Source organism: Mus caroli, chromosome 18 (genome assembly GCF_900094665.2).
Source record: "Mus caroli chromosome 18, CAROLI_EIJ_v1.1, whole genome shotgun sequence".
Taxonomy (NCBI): domain Eukaryota; kingdom Metazoa; phylum Chordata; class Mammalia; order Rodentia; family Muridae; genus Mus; species Mus caroli.
This window is the reverse complement of record NC_034587.1, coordinates 62795225-62817116: the sequence shown is the minus strand read 5'-3', so window position 1 is coordinate 62817116 and position 21892 is coordinate 62795225. Positions and strand designations below refer to the sequence as shown.

The window sequence follows — 21892 nt, the reverse complement described above, 5'->3', positions numbered from 1 at the left end:
AGACAGCTTGGCCTGGGGTCAAGTGGATTTGTAGATGCTAGGACAGAGGAATGGTACCCATCTCTCGAGACTGAGTGATACACCCAAGGGGATGACAACTCATGTCATCATCTTCAAGCTGTCTTCTCTCCTGCAAAGCCCTGTTTTCAGACTCAACTGGGCCATGGTCTACCCCCTGAATACTACACTGTCAGAGAGGGAGAAGGGGAAAGCAGTATTATGCAAGCTGCTGCCTGGGTGTGTTGCACGTGAACTCTGACCCCTGGAGAACAGTAAAAATCAGGCCAGAGTTATAGAGCCACCATTCTAGAAAGCAAAGACAAATGCACACATTTCCACCCATGGGGGTGCTAATAAAAAGGACCATAACATGTGTTTTCACACATTCGGGATGTCAAAGAACAACTGGCTCCAAAGAGTAGAAGGGCCTCTCTCTCTCTGACCCTTCCCCTCTCCCCTGACCCTGGGTCATCTGACAGAGTCACTATGAGAACCTGAGAACCATAAAACTGTCAACACCTACCCCTGTACCTTCCATGCTCAGCCTTTCTGTACCCCATGCCCAGGCACGGCCCCACCAGTGCCATCTCTCCAGGCATCTGGCCCAACAACCTCCCAGCTGAAGCTGAGCCTATCTCCTTTCCCAGGGCATGAGGAGAAGTCCGAGAATGAGGTGAAAGCCGGGACCTGCTGCGCCACATGCAAAGAGTTCTCCCAGATGAAGCAGACCGTGCTGCAGCTGAAACAGAAGGTACACTGAGCTCTGCAAGGGGCAGGGTACACCATGCAGGGGGTCTGGGGGTAGGAGGGTGAATGAGCCCACAGCTCATTCTATTTAAGCATTCATTGCAGTTGATGTCATCTAGATATGGATTCCAGTTGTTCCGCCTCTCCAGAGTCAAGCACTTCAATGGCAACAGAACACACAGCAAAGACCTGAGGGGGTGGCTGTAGCAGGCCTGGCAATGGGTGCCTGCAAAGTTCTTGAAAGAGTAGAGCTAATATCGCCATGACCTCTTATAGAAGGTATAGATTCACAGTCCTGGGCAGACCTTTTGCGATGACATTTTATGTTTTATTCATTGAGGACTTTCTCTCTTAAAGCTTCTGCAAGCTGACATCGTTGGGCGGGGCCTTTATTTTTATCATGTAAACTTTATGGTCTGGGAAAGATTATGCCTCTGGGAAAGCTATCTTCTGAGTGCCTCTTGTCACCAGGCATGCCTCTTGTCACCAGGCATGCCTCTTGTCACCAGGCATGAGGACCAACTCCCTTTCTTAAAGACTCCACCTGATGAGACGGGGACCAGGGTGCTGGTAATGTCATCCAGCCGTGTGGAGGGGCCTCATGATGGATTCTAGTGGCCTGAATCCTTGGGTGACAGGCCTGAGCTGGGGTTTATTACACCTGAGGTCAGAGCACTTGCTGGCCTGTCGGCCACTCTGAAATGGCTCTTCAGCTGCCCAAACATAAACTCGCTGCTTTGTTTGTTTAATGGTTTCCACTCAAGGCTCCCGGGAGATCAAAGGGGTGTGTATAATCTGTTTAACTTTGGCAGCCAGTTATTCTAAAGGGCAAAGGGGTAAACATGAGATGCTATCTCTTTTCCATGGCCAGAAAACTGGCAGCCTCCGTAATGAGAACCCCAGCTACCAGCTAGTCCATCAAAACAACAGGCTGAGGGGGGGAAGTAGCATTTCCAACCTCTAATGCATAGGCTGTAGAGGTCATGATCAACTTTAACAGAGGCTCATACGTACCTGTATATTATATAGTTACATAATCCTGAGTAAAAAAATGATACATGGACCTAATCATAAATAGCTTGTGATGTAGTAGACAGGCAGGAAGCCTTGACTGTGTGCCAGTATAAACAAAGAGAAAGGAAGGAATATTTCCCATACAGCTAGCCCCAGGTGACACTTGAATTGATGTTAGCATTTTTAGAGGAAACTAGGAAGGTTTGTAGAAGCATTAAGCCCGCCTTTCATCAAGCTAGAGCATCAGGCTCAGAGGAGGCAGCTGATTATTGTCCCAAGACACAAAGCTGCCCTCACTTTCCTTCTCTGGAAGTGACCTATGATCTTCCATAAATCCTTTCCAGCTGGAGTGATTTTAAGGCACTCAGTATTACAAGTTGTTCCAGGCAAAGTCAGTTGCTGTATCTGGTGTGCTTCTAATCGCCTTGCAGTATTCTGTTATCTGTGCAAGCTGGGAAATATTAAGAAGCTTCTAACCCACTTTTGGTTATTGAGTTTCCGGATTTAAAAACACACACACACACACAGCCTTTATATTTTTAATAGGCCTCAAGCAGCACAAGAGATGGGCAGATACCTAGCCTTTATGCTATTAGTATCTCCCTTCTTATCAATAACTCTGAGTTATTACTCACTATGTTTCATCTAGGCTGCTCTTAGCTTCAATTGACCAGCCCACTGGGCCATGTTTCCTTTACTCCTAACCTGTGGCAGCTTCTCCTTCTTCTTCCTAACCTATGGCAACTTCCCTTCTACCCCAAGTCTGCGAAACCTAAACCACCACCACCATCCCCCACGTCTCTTCTGCCCAGCTATTGGCTGATGGCATCTTTATGTATCAATCAGGAATAACTTGGGGGCAGGGTCACTCAGCATTCATGTCTGGTTACCGCAGAGACTCTCTTGACTCTGTGGCAACTAGTCTTGGGGGCCCAAAGTTAGCTTCAGAATACAAGCAGCATTAGACCAACCTACTACACTCTCCATCACCCCAGTGCAGGGCTGTAGATGTGTGCTTCCTGCATTTACATGAGCAATGGGGATCAAGCTTAGGGCAAGCACTTTGCCCATCAAAACTTCTCTCTATTCTTGTTTCTTTTTTTTTCTTTCCCTTTCTTTCCTCTTCTTCTATTCTTCTTTTTTACTCTCCTCTCCCTTCTTCCTCTTCTCTTCTTTGAGACAGGTCTCATCAGTACCCATGCTGACCTTGAACTATCAATATAGTGAAGGATGACCTTGAACTTCTAACCTCTACCTCCCAAGTGCTGATGTCACGAGTATGGGTCACCATACCCAGCTGGGGACTAATACTCTTTAAAAGGGTACCTCCAGGAATATATAGCTTCTTGTGGTATGAGGAGCAGTCCTATATAGAAATTCCCACTTAACTGTTACCATAGCCTTGTAAGAAACTTGCTAATGTTCTCAGGGCTAAAGGGCATGGTCAAGATGTCAGACTTAAAATCCAGGCCTTCACCTGAGCCCTGGTGTAGTTCATCGTTTGCTTTTAACATTCACTTGCTATTGTTGATACAATCTGTTCTTTTCCTAGAACATGGGGCATCGATTTGCTCAGATAAATGTTGTCCAAGAAGTAGGTATGGGGGTAGGGTGCTGGAAAGCAGCCAACCTCCCAGTATGAGACAGGGTCTCTCACTGAACTTGTATGCACACATGTTGAACTCCACCTGACTATACAGCAGGTAGAACTCTAGCTACAGAAAATTTCCCAGATCAAATACCTGGGCTCTTCAAGGGATCAACTGGAAAAGAAAGGCCCATAAAACAGCAACATACAGAATATAAGGAACCTGTCAGTTTTTAACTAGCAAGGTTTATGTAAACCACGGTGTTCAGATAAGGACTTCTATGTAGGATTATTTGTATACTGCAGGAAATATTGTCCCAGTCAGGACAGTGATTACTTTGGAAGGAAGGAAGAAAGGAAGGAAGGAAGTAGACTGGCACAGCACCCTAAGGGGGATCAGAGTGGCTGGCAGTTCTACGGGTTTGCTTTAGGATTCACTATGTGTGCCTGCTTTAGCCATTTTCTAAGCTGCATATATTAGTTCTGTGACACTTCCTGTTTGAAGCTTGTATTGTCCATTCAGACCTTTTAAGTCAAAAAAAGAGAAATGATTTGGTGAGAAAGGGAAGGGATCTTGGGGGCAGACAGAGTACCTTCCATTCAGCTTCCAGGTGAGCCCTGAGGGAAAAAATGAGGGCCACACAGCCTGTTGGTTTCTCTTTTGAAATTTACTCTCTTGGCTAAGGTGACTGCTAGGAGGGGGATAGCTGCAGAGGACCAGGGGAGAAAGACCCCAAAGAGAGAAGCATAGCCCTTCAGTAAGCTTGCTCAGCAGCTCTCAAACCTTAAGTGTGCTCAGCTTCCAAAGGCCACTAGAGAGAGAGCAGAGGATCCCGACCCTCTTAAACCAGCAACCCACAGTTAATCCATAGGGAGAATTGAGGTGATGTTGCAAGTGTTTGCTGAGCACCCACAGTGCTCTACAGAAGCCTGAACAGTGAGGAAGTGGAAACAGTATGGAATAAAGTCCTGCCTCAAATAAATGTACATCTTACAGAGAAGCCAACGCAACGGTGTGACTTCATGGTGATTGAAGAGAGTGAAAGGGGATAGCACCTGCTAAATATAGTTTCCACGGTGTCTTATTACTGCTCATAAGAGACTTAACAACAGTGCCTGCTGGCTGGGCAAACTCTGTATTGGGCAAGCTCTGGATCTACAAAGCATATGCTGAATATTAACAGTGAGCATTCCATATTCAACGTCTAGCTAGCTTGGGCCAACAGCTCTCTGAGATGATTGCTTTTATACATAGCAAATCTGATCTGAGAGAATGGTGATTGGAAGTCTATTGATTGATAGTCTATTTAACAGCGTTAAAACCCAACAGTGGTAGATTCCCCACCCCACGCCAGATTATGGTCGTTTGAATAAGAAGATGTGGTCATCTAGCCACGCATACCACATTTTATAGACATGGAAGTGAAAACTAGAAAGGTTAGGAGACTTAACCTAAGGGTGCTGCTTTGTCCTGTGCTGGCAGAACCTTCCTCACTGGGCAGGAGCAGGGGCTGTACTCTGGGCCCAGGCGTCCATTTTCCTGCACAGTAGACCTCTAAGGCAAATGACACCATCTCATTTATAGATGAGATCCAGGCCTTACAGGTAGACCTTGGCAAGGCTGAGATTTCAGTGCTCCTCAACCCCAAGGCCAGAGACCTCACACCTGCATTCACATCTCAGTGTCTCAACTAGGGGTGGATGGTAACAGTGGACCAGGATTCAGTGGTCAGAGTTGACACATGGCCCCAGAGAGTGGATTTACTTTTGTTCCTCCATCATACGACCCCTGTTCCATATATTCGTTTTTAAGTCATAGCTGTCTACAAGATACCAACAGCACATCTAATGAATATATGTTCGATTTATAAAGTTGTTACTCGAAAAACCCGAAGTACGAAGCTAGCATGTTTGATCAGTCGTGGTAACTGTGTTCTATGGATGTTCCTGCAACCCTGAATTTATCTGGTTTCAACTTCTGACTCCCTCGGCTCCTCATGCAAGAAGTTTCCTCTGGACAGCTCCTTGGCTAGAATGGATCTCTCTGGCACTCTGACTAGCTACGGTTAAGAACAAAATCATGAGTTGGCTTTGTAACCTCTACAGATGACTCAGACATCAACTTCCTCATGAGGCCACCATGGCTATCTGACCCAGGTCTGCCTTGTCTTTATAGATGGCGCTGCTCCCCAACAATGCAGCTGAACTGGGCAAGTATGTCAATGGTGACAAGGTGCTGGCCTCAAACGCCTACCTTCCAGGACCTCCTGGCCTGCCTGGGGGACAGGGCCCACCTGGTGAGTATGAAGAAGAGCCTGAGAAGCTGGTGGCATTTCTGCCCTCTCCACCAGTTAGACCGGAGGCTACGTGAGAGTTCACACTCAGTGAGGCTGGACAGTGCTCTCCAGCTTCTGTGAAACTGGATATGCAGGGCAACATGCCTATCCAAGGAAACACCATGAGGAGTTGGATCCTGTAGCTTAGGAAGAAAGGGTAAATTTTCTAGTGTCAGATAAAATTCCTAATGATCATTTTTAAAGCTGAGTATGGTACTACATACCTGGAATCCCGGTACTCAGGGAGACAGTGGAAGAAGGACCATGAGTTAGAGGCTAGCCTGGACTACATAGTGAAATCCTATCTCAAAAACCAATGTTAGTTAAGTTCACCCTAGAAAAACTTTAATGTAGAGTAATAGACTCATAGAGTCATTCAGTTCTTGTGAGTCGCAGCCAGCCCTAGCACCACATTCTTTGGCTCTTTCTCTACCTTCTCTTACTACTTAATGCATTTTCAACTCTGCTCTTACTCCTATTATATCGTAGGTGGGATTTGTTGAGGTATAGATCATATAATGAGGTAGGCCATTCCACGGGTGAGTTTTGAGTTTTGGCAACTATAGACTCCCCTGGAACTTATTCTCCACATCAACCTCATAATACAAGATGTTTCCACCATGCAGGAAGTTCCCGTGAGACATATGCCACCAGTGTTCTCCCCACACCGGCTGTAGGTATCCACCAAAGGCTTTCCTTTACCAAGGCTTTCCCGTTCTAGGGCTGTATACCAGAGAACTCTCTTGGCCTGTGCTCTGTACAGCTGTCTTTGTTTTCAATCAGGGTACAGTTTTAGGGATTCATCATTACTTAATTAGAAGATATCAAATGTCCTGTCCTTTTCCCAGGAAAGATACCGTGAGAACTTACTTCTTCTTCAAGTTCTGAGGTGTTTTATACTTTATTGTACACCTCTCCATACGTACATCAGTAGAGTCACACCAATAGATGGTATGACCTCAGAGTTAGTGTGTTACTCTGAACCATGGCTGTCTTGTCCCTGGTTATCAATTCAGCATAGTGCTGGTTCCAACCTCTGACGTTTTATCTGGGAAGAGGTGACATATAAATGACTACACACAGGCAAAGTAACCCAGACATACACCTATAATCTCAGCACTAAGGAGGCAGAGGCAGAAAATTGTTGTGAGTGTGAGGACATCCTCTCTCTCAAAAAAAAAAAAATCAAGAAAGGTATATACCTCCCTCCAGGTCTGCACACAGGTACTTCTTATCAAGGCAGTAGGGAGAGAGCATGTAGCTTGCAGTCAGAGGTGGGTTTGGGAGATTGATCAGGTCAAGGAAGATCAGTAACATATCAGAGCAGGAGAACATGGCCAAGCTTTTTATCAAATATCAGTAGAAGGCAAGGCTCAGAGCTCTTTCCAAAAGATTGAGTGCTTTACTTATGTCTTAATCCTCTAGTCTCCATCCTGAGGCTCAGTCTACATAGAACTAACCCAGGGCTTTAGTTTATCTTCTTGTTCACCCCATGGTCTGAATAGTCTATGTATCAGACAGAATTTTCTCAGGCAGATGCCTCACACCAGCATACTGTTGCTTTGTTTAAGGAGGTAAGAGCATTCTCCTTACAAACTGATTCCCATCACAGTAGCCCCAGCCCCTCTGTAAGTGGATGCTCTTGTTTGTATCTCCAGGATATCTATATATCACTAGGACAAAGACAGCTACTGGGAGAGGAGATACATTGGCTACTGGGTGGTTTTTTTGTTTGTTTGTTTGCTTGCTTGCTTGTCTACTGATTAGTTAACTGCAGATGACATCTCACCTCTAGCTTGTCTTTCTGCTATCAGACATGCAATAGTTATAGCAGTGATCTGTCCCCTTCCCAAATAAACTCTTTCAATATGTACCTGGAATAAGTATTGAGAGTTGGGACTTTGAGACACATTTGAAAGAAACATCAACTGCCTTCAACTTTGCCTTAATTATTCTGTGAACTAGAAATGACTTCTCCTAATATGAAAAACCTAAGGTCTTGGGTTCTTTGTTTTCTTTTCAAGATTCTAGAAATTATTCCATGCTGTTACTGTGGGTTCTGTTAGTAGGAGCTAGATACAACTCAAAGGAGATAATATGGCACAGTAAGTATAAGACTAAACTTGGAGCAAAAGAAGCCACTGGAGGGTTTTCTCCTTTCAAATTGGGCTCCTTACAGAGCATTGAGAGTAGTAAAGAACCGGATACGTGACATACGCTAGCATCTGGCTCCTGTCTGAATCACCTCAGAGTCTGATTCTGCCGGCTGTTGTATCTCTTGGTAGCCACTCATTAAATTTTCTCTTGCTGATTAATGTGTGTCAAATTTATTTATTAAATGCTGCATATCATTTGTAGATAAACACTAGAGCCTAGGGAATTGGTAATCACTCTTCACAACAGGTCCCCTCTTCTGTCAGATCTATAACAGGAAGTTGAGTCATCTTAATGTGTAGTTAGTTTGAGGCTTTGTTGTCACTAAATTTACCTTCAGTGCTCAGCAGTCTTCAACTGTTCAAATCCCTCCAATGGTTGGATAATGTTCCTATGTGCTGAGTCGGTATCAGTAGGTTTTCTCTTTATTTCACTCTCGCCTTTCTGCAGTTCCTACAGTTCTGTATACCCCTGCCCTTTCCTCAATAACAAATTCCTTTTCCTTTATATTTCATACTAGAGTGGTGGGTGTAGAGACAGTTTCACTTTTCTTGTACCTTGAATACGTAAGGCCTCTTCTTTACACTCATCCATAGCAAATTATGGACAGAACACCTTCCTACTCTTCCCTCACATGAAGTAGGTATGTATAATGTTTACAGGAGAGAGCTTAGGCTCCCCATCTTGGGGAATTGAGGAGTTTATGGTAATGGTTAAAAGTAGGAAAGTTCAATAGTTAAGAGACACACAATAGAGCTGCAAAGAATGGGCAAGGCGTGAACAAGATTGGTAGGAAGCAGGTGGCATCAGCTATGTGGCAAGAGGTAAATATACCAAAGCTGGAAGCCTAGCAGTCATTTAGTGCCTACCATGTATGAAATACTGTGCCATGTAGTATGTGCATGTATCTAAATTTTTATCTAATTCAACCATTGCATTTTGGAGTTTTATTCAGATTAGGAGATAAAAGACTAAGGTCCAAATTGCTCAAGCAAATTGTTAGGGATTCAAATGTAGGTCTCCCTGGTGGTCAAACTTCTACTTCTGGTGTGTGTGAGTACCTGCGCACACATGCATTGCTCTCTGTGTGTGCATGCATTCTCGGTGTGTGTACATGAAGAACAAAGGTCAACGTCTTGATGTCTTTCTGTATCACTGTCTGCATTTCACAGTTCAGATAGACTGGCTGAGCAGCAAGCCATTAGGACATTCCTAGATTGACCCACTCACCCTCTGGACTCAGTTTATAGACACGCACTACCACAGCAAACTTTAACATGGGGATTATCCATCTGAACGTGGGCCTTCATTCCTATGCAGAAAGTGCTTTATCCACTGAGCCATCTCCCCAACCCCTAAACCTTGTGCTCTTAAGCTCTCTCTAGATGACATTACATACTCCTGTGATCCAGGAGTAGAGAGGCAAAGAGCAGGACACACTTAAGGGGGTAAAGCATGTACATCTCCGACTGAGTAGACCGGTTGTGGAACTAGGGATCTACTGTAGGAAGATTCTCGAGTTTCTCCCTTGAGCAAATCGGTGACTGGGGCTCCAATAAAGAGAGAAAGGTGACGTCACTTTTAATTGTACAAAGTTTAAATTCCCACGGGCACATTAATATAAATACCACAAGGCAAAGAGCAGAGAGAAAAGTCTCCAGTGATTCCTAGACTCTGTAGTATGGATGGGGTGAATCCTAATAAGATGTTCTTAATTACAGGCTCACCAGGACCCAAGGGGAGCCCTGGATTCCCCGGTATGCCAGGCCCTCCTGGACAGCCAGGCCCACGGGGCTCAATGGGACCTATGGGACCTTCCCCTGACCTGTCTCATATTAAGCAAGGCCGGAGGGGCCCTGTGGTCAGTATTTTCTCTGACATCCACATAATATTGGGGGGAACTGTGTTGTCCCTTTTTTTTTTCTTCAATTAGATCATCATATGCTTGCATCTTCTAGGGCCCACCAGGAGCACCAGGAAGACATGGCTCCAAGGTAGGTCTCATAAATGCTCCTTAACAGCTGCAGGGCTGTTTCTACCCATTGTGGCATCCAATGAAGCTCAACAAACCGTATTTCCCTTCCCCATGTTGCACGTAGCAAAGTTGAAATGCACATACACGGGTTGACAGTGACAAACCTGGCCAACCCCATATTCTCTAACGCTTGAGAGTCCTGACCACTTGGAGCACATGTAACACTGTTGGGAGGGAAGGGATTTCGAGTGGCTGCTGTGACTTAAGCCTCTGGGGTAGTGCTGACCATACTGGTGCTTCTCAGTAGTCTACGTTTTTTTAGAATGGCCTCGCTTATTTAAGTGGAGAATGACTCACAACTCCATTCTACACGAGTGGTGGCTTCCCCGTTCAAAGGTGACTGCTGCTTGGCTTACTGTGAAAGCTTGGTATTCCCCACATTGCCTAGAAAAAACAAGAATCCTAATCAGATCTGGTTTGAAAATCTATAGCTTTGTGAGGACCTGGCAGCTGAGCCACTCCACCCAATCTTGCCAGTTCCAACAAAAGGTGCCCTGAGCCCAGCTTCGACTCCAAATTTATTTCCTATACAAAATGCTTATTTCCTGAAGGAGTATGGTTGTGGGTGTCTAACCAGAAACAGTGGTGCTTATATCTGCATGCTCCAGAATGCTAACCCTTCCCCTTTGGTTTTAGGGGGAGAGAGGAGCACCCGGACCCCCGGGGTCTCCGGTAAGTTGCATTGTCTGTCCTGCTTAGCCAGGTGGGTGGAGCTCTCAGAGGTGTAGCACTCATGAGATGGTAGAGTGGGGCTGGTGAGATGGCTCAGTAGATAAAGGCACTTGTCACCATGGCTGATAACCTAAATTCAAATTCCAAATGGTGGAAGGAGAGAACTGACTCCCACAGACTGTCCTCTGACAGCCACAGGAGTGCTATCCTTGTCCCCAAACCGATGACAATGATGATGATGAAGATGATGACAATGTTTAAACACATTTTAAGAATATATTTGTGGGTCTTGGTGACAGAAGCCTACTCCCTCCTGTTCTGTCTCTTGAGCAGTCATGTCTATGGTTAGGAGGGAACTAAGGAGATACCTTAAGCAGCTGGTTTGGATTTTTAAAATTCGTTTTCTGCTATTACGTTTTCCTTTATTTTGATACTCTTTATATGAGATCTCTCCTCTGAAGTCCACTAGACCAGGAATCCATTTTCAAATGCATCGTAAGATGTTTGAAAGAAGGGCTGAGGAGATGGCTTATATGGGATACTGCGTGACATGCAGGCAAGGGGACCTGAGTTCCATCCCCCAGAGCCCATGTGAAAAAGTCAATGCTGGCAGAGTGCATTTGTAATCCCAGCTCAGCTCGGAGCAGGCAGAAATAGATGGCTCCCTGGGGAACAGAATCAACATTTCCAGGATAGTAACAATCGATCCTTTCTTTTTACAATGACTGAGGAATGTCAACCAAGGTTAGCTTCTGGCCCCCATACATACCTGCACACACACACACACACACACACACACACACACACAGTGACTTAGCTACTTTTTTATTGCTGTGCTAAAACACCACGGTCAAGGCAGTTTATAAAAGAAAACATTTAATTGGCTTAAAGTTTCAGAAGTTTAAAGTTCATGGCTATCATGGCAGGGAGTGTGGCATCAGGCAGCAGGCAGCGTGGTACTGAAGAAGTAGCTGAAAACTTACATCTTGATTCACAAGCATGAGGTAGAGAGCTAATTAGGAATGGTATAAGCTTTTGAAACCTCAAAGTCTGCCCACAATGACACACCTCCCACCTCTTAATTCTTCCCAAATAGTCCAACTGTTCAAATTAATAACTCTATGCAAATCATTCACATTTAAAGCACCATTTAACATTCTACTCCCTAAACCCCATGGGCTTGTGATCATATCACAATGCAAAATGCAGTTCGTACCACTTTAAAAGTTCCCTGAGTCTTCCACAGTCTCAACACAATTTAAAAGTTCAAAGTCTTCTGAGACAATCTCTTATTAGTAACCCCCTGTAAAACAAAAAATAAATTACCTGTTTTCAAAACACAACAGCACACACTACCAGTCTGAAAGGAGGAATGGAGGCCTGGAGAGGAAATGCTGGACCAAAGCAGGATGGAAACCCAGCAGAGCAAACTGCAAATCCTGGAACTCCACCTCTGATGTCAAAGGCTTAGATGGCTCTGCCCTTCCAGTTTAGAGGCCTATAACTACTCTCTCAGTTCCTATATACAGGTCTCCCTGGTAGACAGACATTCGACAGCTTTGGTACCTCTAACATCCTGCAGTTTCGAACACAACCTAGGCTTCATTTTCATAGCAGGGACCTCCCGGGACCTCCACGCAGGGACTCCCTAGTCTGACATTTGGCCTCCTCCGCAGCTCCCCTTAACTGTGAGGAAGATTCCACAATCCCTTTGCTCCTGTATCCTTCCTAAATCTAAAAACCAGCCTCACATGGCTGAAGCTGCCGAGTTTTGTGGACGACTTGATAATAGAGCCCACCCTGTCTCCCTCCAACCCTGCATTGCATTAAGTTGTGTTTTGTTGTTGCTCTTTAAGAGCAGCTAGTTCTTCAGGCCTTTTCCTTTCACAAGTTGCAGAATTAGCTGGGTGGAGTCTTGGCCCTGGGGTCACCACTCCCTTTATTCCATTTTATAGCAGGACTCTCCTTATCTCTTTCATCATAAACTTAAGTTTCAACATTAAATTTCCTGATACTCCTTTTCTTTCCAAACTGTATATTTTGCATTTCTTTTTTTTCCCTGCTTGCTCATTTTCACTGTAGAAACTTACACAAGAATGATTACTAACAACGATGCAACAGAGTCAATATTAGGCTGTCTTGAAATCTCCTCTGCCAAAGAAATGAATCCATTGTTTGCAATTTTGCCTTAGGCAAAAATGTTAGGAAGGCAGAAAGTAGCCACACTCTTTGCTAAAATACCACAAGAAGCTGGGCGTGGTGGCACATGCCTTTAATCCCATCACTCCGGAGGCAGAGGCAGGGGGATTTCTGAGTTCAAGGCCAGCCTGGTCTACAAAGTGAGTTCCAAGACAGCCAGGGCTATACAGAGAAACCTTGTCTCAAAAAAAAAAGGAAAGAAAAACACAAGAATGGCCTCTAGCCTGAATGCTAATATAATTCCTCTCTGACCTCTCTTGAACTGGAGAACTGTCTTCCAAGCTCCTACTAAGACTGGTCCTTTAAACTCTGCTTATAGAATTCAACAACTTTCCTATTCCAAAGTCCCCAAATGTTCCTATATTCCTCCAAAACCCATTACATTCAGGCCTGTCACAGTAATAGTCCACCCTGTGATGCCAGTTTCTGATTTAATTGCTTTTTTATTGCTAAAGTACCATGACCAAAACAACTTATAAAAGAAATCATTTAATTGGCTTACAGTTTTAGAGGGTTGGAAGCCATGGCCAGTATGGTAGGGAGCATGGCAGCAGGCAGGCAGGCAGGCAAGCATAGCACTGAAGCAGTAGCTGAGAGCTTACATTTGACCTACAAGCACAAGGCAGAGAGCTATCTGGGAATAGTGTAGACTTTTGTAACCTCAAAGCCTACCCCCCACTAACACACCTCCTCCAATAACCACATCCTTCCCAAACAGTTCTACCAACTGAGGACCAAGTATTCAAACATATAAGACTATTAGTGACATTTTCATTGAAACCAACACACACACACACTAGAATATATTGTCAAATGACAACTGCCCCCAAAAAAAAAAAAAAAAAAAAAAAAAAAAAAAAAAAAAAGCTCTCTGGGATTAAGAAGAAATTTGCTGTATATATGTACAATATCTGGGAGATTAATGAGCAGAAATATAAGAAAATGCAAGCAAGTCTGCTACTTCTAGAAAAGTAGATATGTGTTGTAAGGAAGGACCAAGAGGCCTGGGTTGACACCTCACCCCTTGCTAACACCTTTCAGCTTTCTAACTCCAGGCTTTTACCTAGCATCTGTTGACATTTGTTCCTTATCTACACAGTGGGCTATGATTTACCATAACCCACTGTATGTGCAAGGTGAGAGTCAGATGGCATCAGAATGCTACATCTCAGTGTGTGATGGAGTCTCTTGCAGCTTCTAATGTAGAAGCTGCTGAGTGGCATCCATCTTGGATGTTGGTGATGATTTTACCTTTAAAATGCTCATGGACTCAGAACCTGCATGCTTAAATGCCTCTAGTTTTTTTTCTGTGGGCCATGTTCCACAGCACTAAATGAATATTAAAGCTTACCAAATACTATGCATGATGAAAAATGTCTAATAATAGAATTTGGAAGGTTTGACTTGGATCTTTCTAGACGATAAGAGTAGGCAATAAGGGGCAACACACTCTCCATTTCATTTAGTTCTTTACCTTACAAGCATATTAATAATTTCATTCTTTAAAGAAAAACAGAAAACATTAGAACTATTAATTCTCTTTAAGCCCTTTGCATCCCATTTAAATGTCCACTTATGAGCCCAGTGGGAACCTATCGTGTTGAGTCTGCATTTCACAGGTGGGAAAAGCTTACACATAGAAATCAGGTCATTTGCCATGGTCACACAACATGGAAGAGGTTGGTTCAACCCCAGCAGGACCTCAACCTCTTGACCACTGCTCTGACTTCCAGGTTTCTATGGAAACTCCCCCTAAGAAAGAAGTAACTGTGACACCAGTGTCATGTGTGAGAAGAAGGTCCTTGGCTGCTCATACAGTCCTTAAGTCTATTTAGGTTATGGAATTGGTTAGAAGGTACTCACTCACAAACAGGACCCATGGGTAGGGGGACTAGGTTGGCTGCTGCGGCTGCAATGAGTAGAACTTCACAACTTCCGGCTGGGATGCTGCTGCTGCTTCCGGCTGGATGCGGTAGCTGTGGAGAGTAACTTTACAGCTTCCGGCTAGGTGCTGCTGCCCCTGCGCTAAGTGACTTCACAGCTCTGATTCCTCCCGTGTGCACAGGGACCCCCGGGTTCTTTCGACTTCCTGCTGCTTGTGCTGGCGGACATTAGAAATGACATCGCAGAGCTGCAGGAGAAGGTGTTTGGACACCGGACTCACTCTTCCGCTGAGGACTTCCCCCTACCTCAGGAATTCTCCAGCTACCCAGAGACGCTGGACTTTGGCTCTGGAGACGACTACTCCAGAAGAACTGAAGCGAGGGACCCCGAGGCCCCAAGAAACTTTTATCCATAGCACATCCCATATCTTCACGCCACCAGAAGAGAAGCATGCCTTCAGCCTTCCCCTTACTCTGTTTCCAAACCCTGTTTTCCAAGTTTCCTGTGCATTACACTAGCAACAGGATGTGATGGGTTAATGTGCTGTGCTTGGAGAGCCAATGGGTGGTTGACATCAGGGCTTTCTTCAACATCCGATTTTTTTCAAGAGCTTTTGGGTTTCTGAGTTCATCATTCCCACAGTATCTTCAGCTTTGGCAGAGTGCAAAAGAGGGGGAAATGGCACCGTGGATTCTTAGGAGTGTAAGGTTCCTTCTAAAAAGAAAATAATGTTCAAATACTTGACTATTCACTCTCTACTGTCAGGAGTAAGGCTTTTCGGGTGGGGGTAGAGGGGCATGGAAGGAGCAACCATGAAGAATAACATTGATAGAAAATGACTTTCCATATCAATGTCCCAGATTTCAAATTCTGCATCCTGTTTTCCAACTTAATGGGTTATTTTTGGTTTGGTTTGGTTTTTTTGGTTTTTTTTGGGGGGGAGGGGGTTGTTTGTTTGTTTGTTTGTCTTTAAATTTGGTTACAGAAACAAGAGATTGGAAAGAATGTGTTCGGAGAGATAGAGAATTAGCCTTATATTTCCTGTCACATAGGTTGCCGCAATTTAGAATTTAGATACGACAGTCATTGATTCGTGCAAATCCTACGTGGAGGAGAGAGTTGGTTTGTAAGGCTTGATCACATTTTCTAGGGGCCTTGGGGTGAGGAGACACTCTGTGCATTCTAGAACAGAGGGCTCCTGGAGGCCAGGACGATTGAAGACTGTTTGGTCAAAAGCATTGTCCTGCTCCATACATGTTGATGATTTGTGAAATAAGATGGCTGACATTTAAGAAGAAGTACAAGATGCCCTGGCACTGACAAGGTGGCCAGACGTGCCAGCAAGGCCTGATCCAGGCTGAATCACAGCTAGAGGGATGTTGCTGGCCTGGAATCTTGGCCAAGGATGGCAAGGGGACATTGAGAAGTGCTTCACTAAAATCAGATCACCAGAAGCAGATTAATCTGCTCTTAAGAGATTTGAAGTTCTCACCAGGGCACACTTGGAATAGCATACAGCTGAGAGGTCTCTGAGATAGAGAAGGAGGAGGAGTTTCTGATAAATTGGAATAATTTTCCACTATTTCCCCCCTGATTTGATTAGAATCCCTGTTGTTCTAGGTCTCCTTGACTTTTTGTCCTGGGCCACGTGGAGACAGCTTGGAGGCCAGCACATTTCCCAATGTCTCCCTAAGTCATTTCTTGGAGTATGTCTAGATCCCCAGGGAATCGTGTTCCCAGAAAGGAGCAAGAGGCCAACAGGTTCCTTCTTGGTATCTCTGGGTTCTTGTTTCAGGGATCTGCTCCCGGGCTCCTTAGTGAACACTTTCTCCTTGGGTGTGCAGCAGGCTCCGTGATCTTGCTCACATGGTCGCCCACACCAGGGTCCCAGTTTGCTAACCTGCAGTGCCCCCTTATATTCCTAAGAAGTTTGCGATTGCATTGATCTTTTCCCTATATCACTTAAGCCTCCATCATCTTCCCACACCTACTGTGACAGCTTGTTGGAGGAAACAGCTATTGGTTTGCATAACACTGCATCCACCATCCACTCTTCTTTCTGAGCAATGAGAAGGGGCTCTGTCTACAGAGCCAGCCAGAGCCTAGTGGGCTTTCACTTCCCCTCCCTCACCTCCCTGCCCTCATCCCTCTCTCCTGGTTCTCTTCCTTTTCCTTTTTTTCTCTCTTCCTCTCCTCCTCTTTTGCTCCTTCTCTCCTTCCTTTCCTCTACCCCTATCCTTGCTTCCCTGCCTTTCCACCTCTCCTTTCTTGCTTGCTTCCTTCCTCCCTCCCTCCCTCCCTCTCTCCTTCTCTCCCTCCATCTTTCTTCCTTTCTACTCCTTCCCTCCCTTCCTACCTACCTACTTCCTTCCTTCCCTTTTTTCTTCCTTAGTTCCCTCTCTCTGCTCCCTCCCTCCTTCCCTCCATGCTTGCCTGCCTATCTTTCTACCCAGTTAGAAAGGCAGAATTCCCACACACTCCCACCCAAATCCCCAGTGGCTGTCCACCAGCAGTCCGTGATGAAGGCAAGCACACACTTGCATCGCTTGCTTGATGTCTTTCCCTCCTTCCCCCTTCAGTCTCTCCTGAACCTGAGCATCACCACAGATAGCCTTGTCAACTGTGGCTTCCTGAAGAGATGGATACAACCGCAGTCAAGTGCCACCTGGAATCTATTTAGTGCTTGCCTGCTTATAGAACCCATCATTTAAAGGGTGTGGATGGATGAATTCTCAAAACTATGCACAGGCTCTGTGAGCAATAATTATGTCCATCTTTTTTTATAAGGAATTTTATAACTACTTTTTATGTCTACTTTTTTTAGACAGTGAAATGTATGTAGAAATATAATCTTTATTGCCAAATGCTGGTAAAATGCGAGCACACTCCATGCTTGGCTGGAGGCCAGGATAATGTACTGAAAGCATGAAGAGAAAGTCATAATATCTGGGATTCGTGAGTCTGTCTAGATAATTATCTCCAGGAAAACATAATAGCCTATATTTTGTAATCTCAATATGCCATGTCAAGTTAGATAATCGTTACTCCTCAGATTTTCAAAACATGGACTACTAACTAACTACAAGACCAATGTATGTTCTCTACTTGTCCAAATTATGGATTTTTAGTGATAAGGCATTATTGCTCACATATCTTTTAGTTGTGGACAGAAAAAAAAAAAATCAAAGCTTTTCTGTCTAAACAAATTACTGCTCAAATTACCATAGGAAGGCCTTTGGAAGGAAGGACAGTTCAGAACAAATTTACCGAGTCACTTCATATCTCACAGGAAAATGTTTTAGTTTTTTATACACCCTTCAACCCTTTAGTAGAAATGGTCAACTTTTCTAATATTTCCACTGGTTACGACTTGGTTATGAATTGCCTCTGTGTTTATAAAGCAATGAGAATAAAAATTCACTGAAAATAATATAAAGAAGACTTTCATTTTAGTTTAGGAAAACTGAATTTTCCAATTCCAGAAAGAAAAATAATCAGCTTTCCTGTGCCAGATAAGTGTTAGGAGCCAGGTGTGGTGGTGGACACCTGTAATCCTAGCACCTGAGAAGCAGAGATAGGCAGATCAGGAGTTCAAGGTCAGCCTCAGCTACATAACAAGTGTGAGGCCAGCCTGGGCTATCTGAGAGTCTATCTCAAAATAATAATTATGATGATGATAATGTGATGATCATAAATAATAATAATTAGTAGAGGACTAAAGAGATGGCTCAGAGGTTAAGGATTCTTGCTGCTCTTCCAGAGATGCAGAGTCAGTTTCCAGCTCCTGCACAGGCAACTCACAAACACCTGTAAGCACAGGTCCAGGTGATCTGCCGGCTTCTTCTGGCTTCCACAGTACCTGCACTCACATGCACACACACATAGATATATAAAGACATAATTACAAATAAAGTCTTTTTTAAAGGAGTGGGTACAAAGAGGATGCTTCCTTTTCTTGCTTTCTATGTTACTTTCCAATACTTGCTATGGAATTAACTAAAGTCATATTGCTGTGTGGAGTCAGTCCACTGTCCAGCAGGAAAATTATAAGTGCCCAATGATCTTGGAAGAAGTTTTGGCCCATCAAAGGCCAGGTGCAGAGCACCCTGGTAGACCCAGGTAAGTCATATTCCCTTTCCAAGGCTCTGAACATCCTTAGCCTTGGAAGTACCACTATCAGGCACATTGGCACAGAACTTCTTCATGACCATCCATCAAACTTTACCTTGAGGTCTCAGGAAGCAGCCCCCTATCTTATTTTGATCATCATTTTCCTCCTCTTCCAGATTCAAAGACACAGCCTTAGGAGCCTCCTTCTGCAAGCTTATCTTCCAGACAACTGTTCTAAAAGGGAAAGCTATTGGCTGGAATCTGAGCCATACAATTAGTAATATAGAGGCTTCTATTCTATTCAGGGAAATACATGGGTCATTTCCTGACACAGTAATCATGTTTCACAACATGTCAAAAATAATTTTCTCTTTGGATTTTTCAAGGGCTGTCATTGTTAAAGCTGAAACGGTGTGCTTTATATACTCTCCCTACAGATGTTACCATCAGAGAGGAACCATGAAAAAGGACATATGGGCTCTCCATCCCTCAGGGAGCTCAGCATGTTTTGTCCGTTTGTCCGATTCCCAGAGCTTGATCCCTGAGTGGTTCTTGAGTCTGTCTTTATTTCTCAGTCACTGGTCATATATTTCAGTATCTCTGTCCATTATTTATATCAGATCTTATAACAGTCAAACTGATATTCCAACAGTCATGGATGTAATACTATGAAGTGTGTTTGTATGACTGTATATGCTTAATAACAAAGTTATTTTTCTTATGTGGCTCTCCTGTGTTTTGTCCTAGCACTACTATAACATGAGTCATCCTCTGGCCAACTGAATACGGTGTACCCATTACTTTTCTCATTGTATGTCAGAATATCTGACACAAGGAACTTAGGGAGGTTCCCTCTACCCCACCCCACCCCCCGTAGGGTTTGAGGGATACTTTATCATGGTGGGGCATCACAGCTGTGGGCACCACAGTGGCTGATGATGTTGCATCTGTAGTCAGGAAGCAAACATTTCTGCTTCCTTGTTGGTTGTTTCTTGCGCGCACCGCGCCACCCGACTCGCTCGCCAGCAATGAACGACGCCACAACAGGGTCCTTCTGCACACGTTTATTGGGAGAGCTTGATTACTTGATTGGGAGGCGAAGAGACCCCAAGCCCAGAACTGGTGCTGCTTATATAGGCCTAGGAGAGGCGTGTCTCACACCCGGATTGGTTGTGCTTGGGTTATGCTTACCACCTCATTTGCATGCCTACATCTGATTGGTTAACTTGTCTCTTATCTGATTGGTTAACTTCTCTCTCATCTGATTGGTTAACTTGACTCTCATCTGATTGGTTAATTTTGGTTAATTCTCAAAACCTTATCTTGGCAAAAAAAACTTTACTGCCTATGTATGCGTGGTAGCCAGCGGAAGCCAGCGCAACCCTGCAACGGCACATGTGGCTTCCCACAGTTATTGACCTCTCAGAGAACGAAATACCTGTCCATCTTCCTCTTCCTAGATTAAGGGGCCCTGGGATGACTGAGGAGATGGCTTAGTTGGTGAAATATTTACCATGCAAGCATAAGAACTCAAGTTCAGATCCCCAGGACCCATATAAAAAACCAGGTGCTGCAGCATGCATCTGTTATCCCAGCCCAGGGGAGGTGGAAACAAGAAAATCCTTGTTGGGGCTTGCTTCCAGTTCAGTGAGAGACCTTATTTCAAAAAAATAATGTGAAAATGGTTGAGGAAGACATCCTCTATTGATCTTTGGCCTCCAATTGTATGCATGGACACATACATGCAAACACAAGAGTACATACATTGACATTTACACACACACACACACACAAATACGAACTTTGCTTTCCTCTCATGGTGGCATATGCCACAACTCCAAGTATACAGAAAAAGTTGAACAAATTAGATTTAACTAACATTTATTCTTCACAAAACTCTAGGGTAGGTGTCTTTATTATGACACACATCCTAAGAGTTCATTTATCTTGTGTCTACTGCCACAAAGCTAAAAACAAAACATGAATTTCAGGACATTCAATAACTCACTCTGTTTGTTGACACTGTACACGTATCACAGGCATACACTGTCATGGTTTGAATATACTTGCCTCAGGGAGTAGCACTATTTGGAGGTTTGGCCTTGTTGGAGTAGGTGTGTCACTGTGGGTGTGGGCTTTAAGACCCTCATCCTAGCTGCCTGGAAGCCAGTATTCTGCTAGCAGCCTTCAGATGAAGATGTAGAACTCTCAGCTCCTTCTGCACCATGCTTGCCTGGATGCTGCCATGTTCCTGCCTTGATGATAATGGACTAAACTTCTGAACCTGTAAGCCAGACCCAACTAAATATTGTCCTTATAAGAGTTGCCTTGGTCACAGTGTCTGTTCACAGCAATAAAACCTTAACTAAGATAGACACACATTCTTTCCCCACTTGGGAATCACATAAAAGGCTGCCATGGTGCAAAAGATAACACATGAAAACTGTGTCAACAAGATGACATGGGGCCATTTGCTTCCTTCCCAGTGCTCTAATCCACACTGGGTTGACAAACTCCCTTCTCCTATAAGGCATCTGAGAACTACGTAAGTAAAGCTGGTAAGATTGTCCTTAGTGGCAACAACAAAAAAAATCGCAAACTTAATACAGTTATTCCCCAAAGGTAACTTGAAGTCAAGACTACAAAAAGAGAAGCCTCAAAGAGAGAAACAGAATAGATTTAAGAAATAGTCTATTCACCAAACCCCGACCCTGTTACTGTTGCCAAGAGGCACTTGCTGACAGATATCTAGTGTGGCTGCTGCTTCGGAGGTTCTGCCAGCAACTGACGAACGCAGATGTGGATGCTTGGGGCTAAACATCAAACTGAGCTTGGGGATCCTGGTGGGGGAGCTGGCAGAAGGACTGGATGAGCAGAGGGGGATTGCAACCCCATAGGAAAAACAATGTTGGCTGACCAGACCACCCATTGCTCCCAGGGACTAGACCACCAACTAAGGAGTGTACAGGGTGGGATCCATGACTCCAGATACATATGTAGCAGAGGATGACCTTGTCTGACATCAGTGGCAACAGAGGCCCTTGGTCCTGTGGAGGTTTGATGCCCCAGCATAGGGGGATGCTGGAGCAGTGAGTGAGTGGGTGGGGAAGCTCCCTAATAGAGGCAAAGGGGAGTGGGAAGAGGACAGATGTG

General features: G+C 44.4%; 1 protein-coding gene across 1 annotated transcript in view; it reads left to right on the top strand.

Annotated features, from left to right (window-relative positions):
- Ccbe1 (collagen and calcium binding EGF domains 1) overlaps nucleotides 1-15238 on the top strand; it is a 233194-nt gene extending 217956 nt beyond the window's left edge. The window contains exons 6-11 of the mRNA XM_021151000.2: nucleotides 648-751; nucleotides 5526-5646; nucleotides 9561-9700; nucleotides 9798-9833; nucleotides 10511-10546; nucleotides 14811-15238. Of these exons, the coding sequence (XP_021006659.1) occupies nucleotides 648-751; nucleotides 5526-5646; nucleotides 9561-9700; nucleotides 9798-9833; nucleotides 10511-10546; nucleotides 14811-15044 (671 nt within the window). The 3' untranslated portion in view covers nucleotides 15045-15238. The remainder of the gene's footprint in view (nucleotides 1-647; nucleotides 752-5525; nucleotides 5647-9560; nucleotides 9701-9797; nucleotides 9834-10510; nucleotides 10547-14810) is intronic.
- Nucleotides 15239-21892: the final 6654 nt, after the last annotated feature.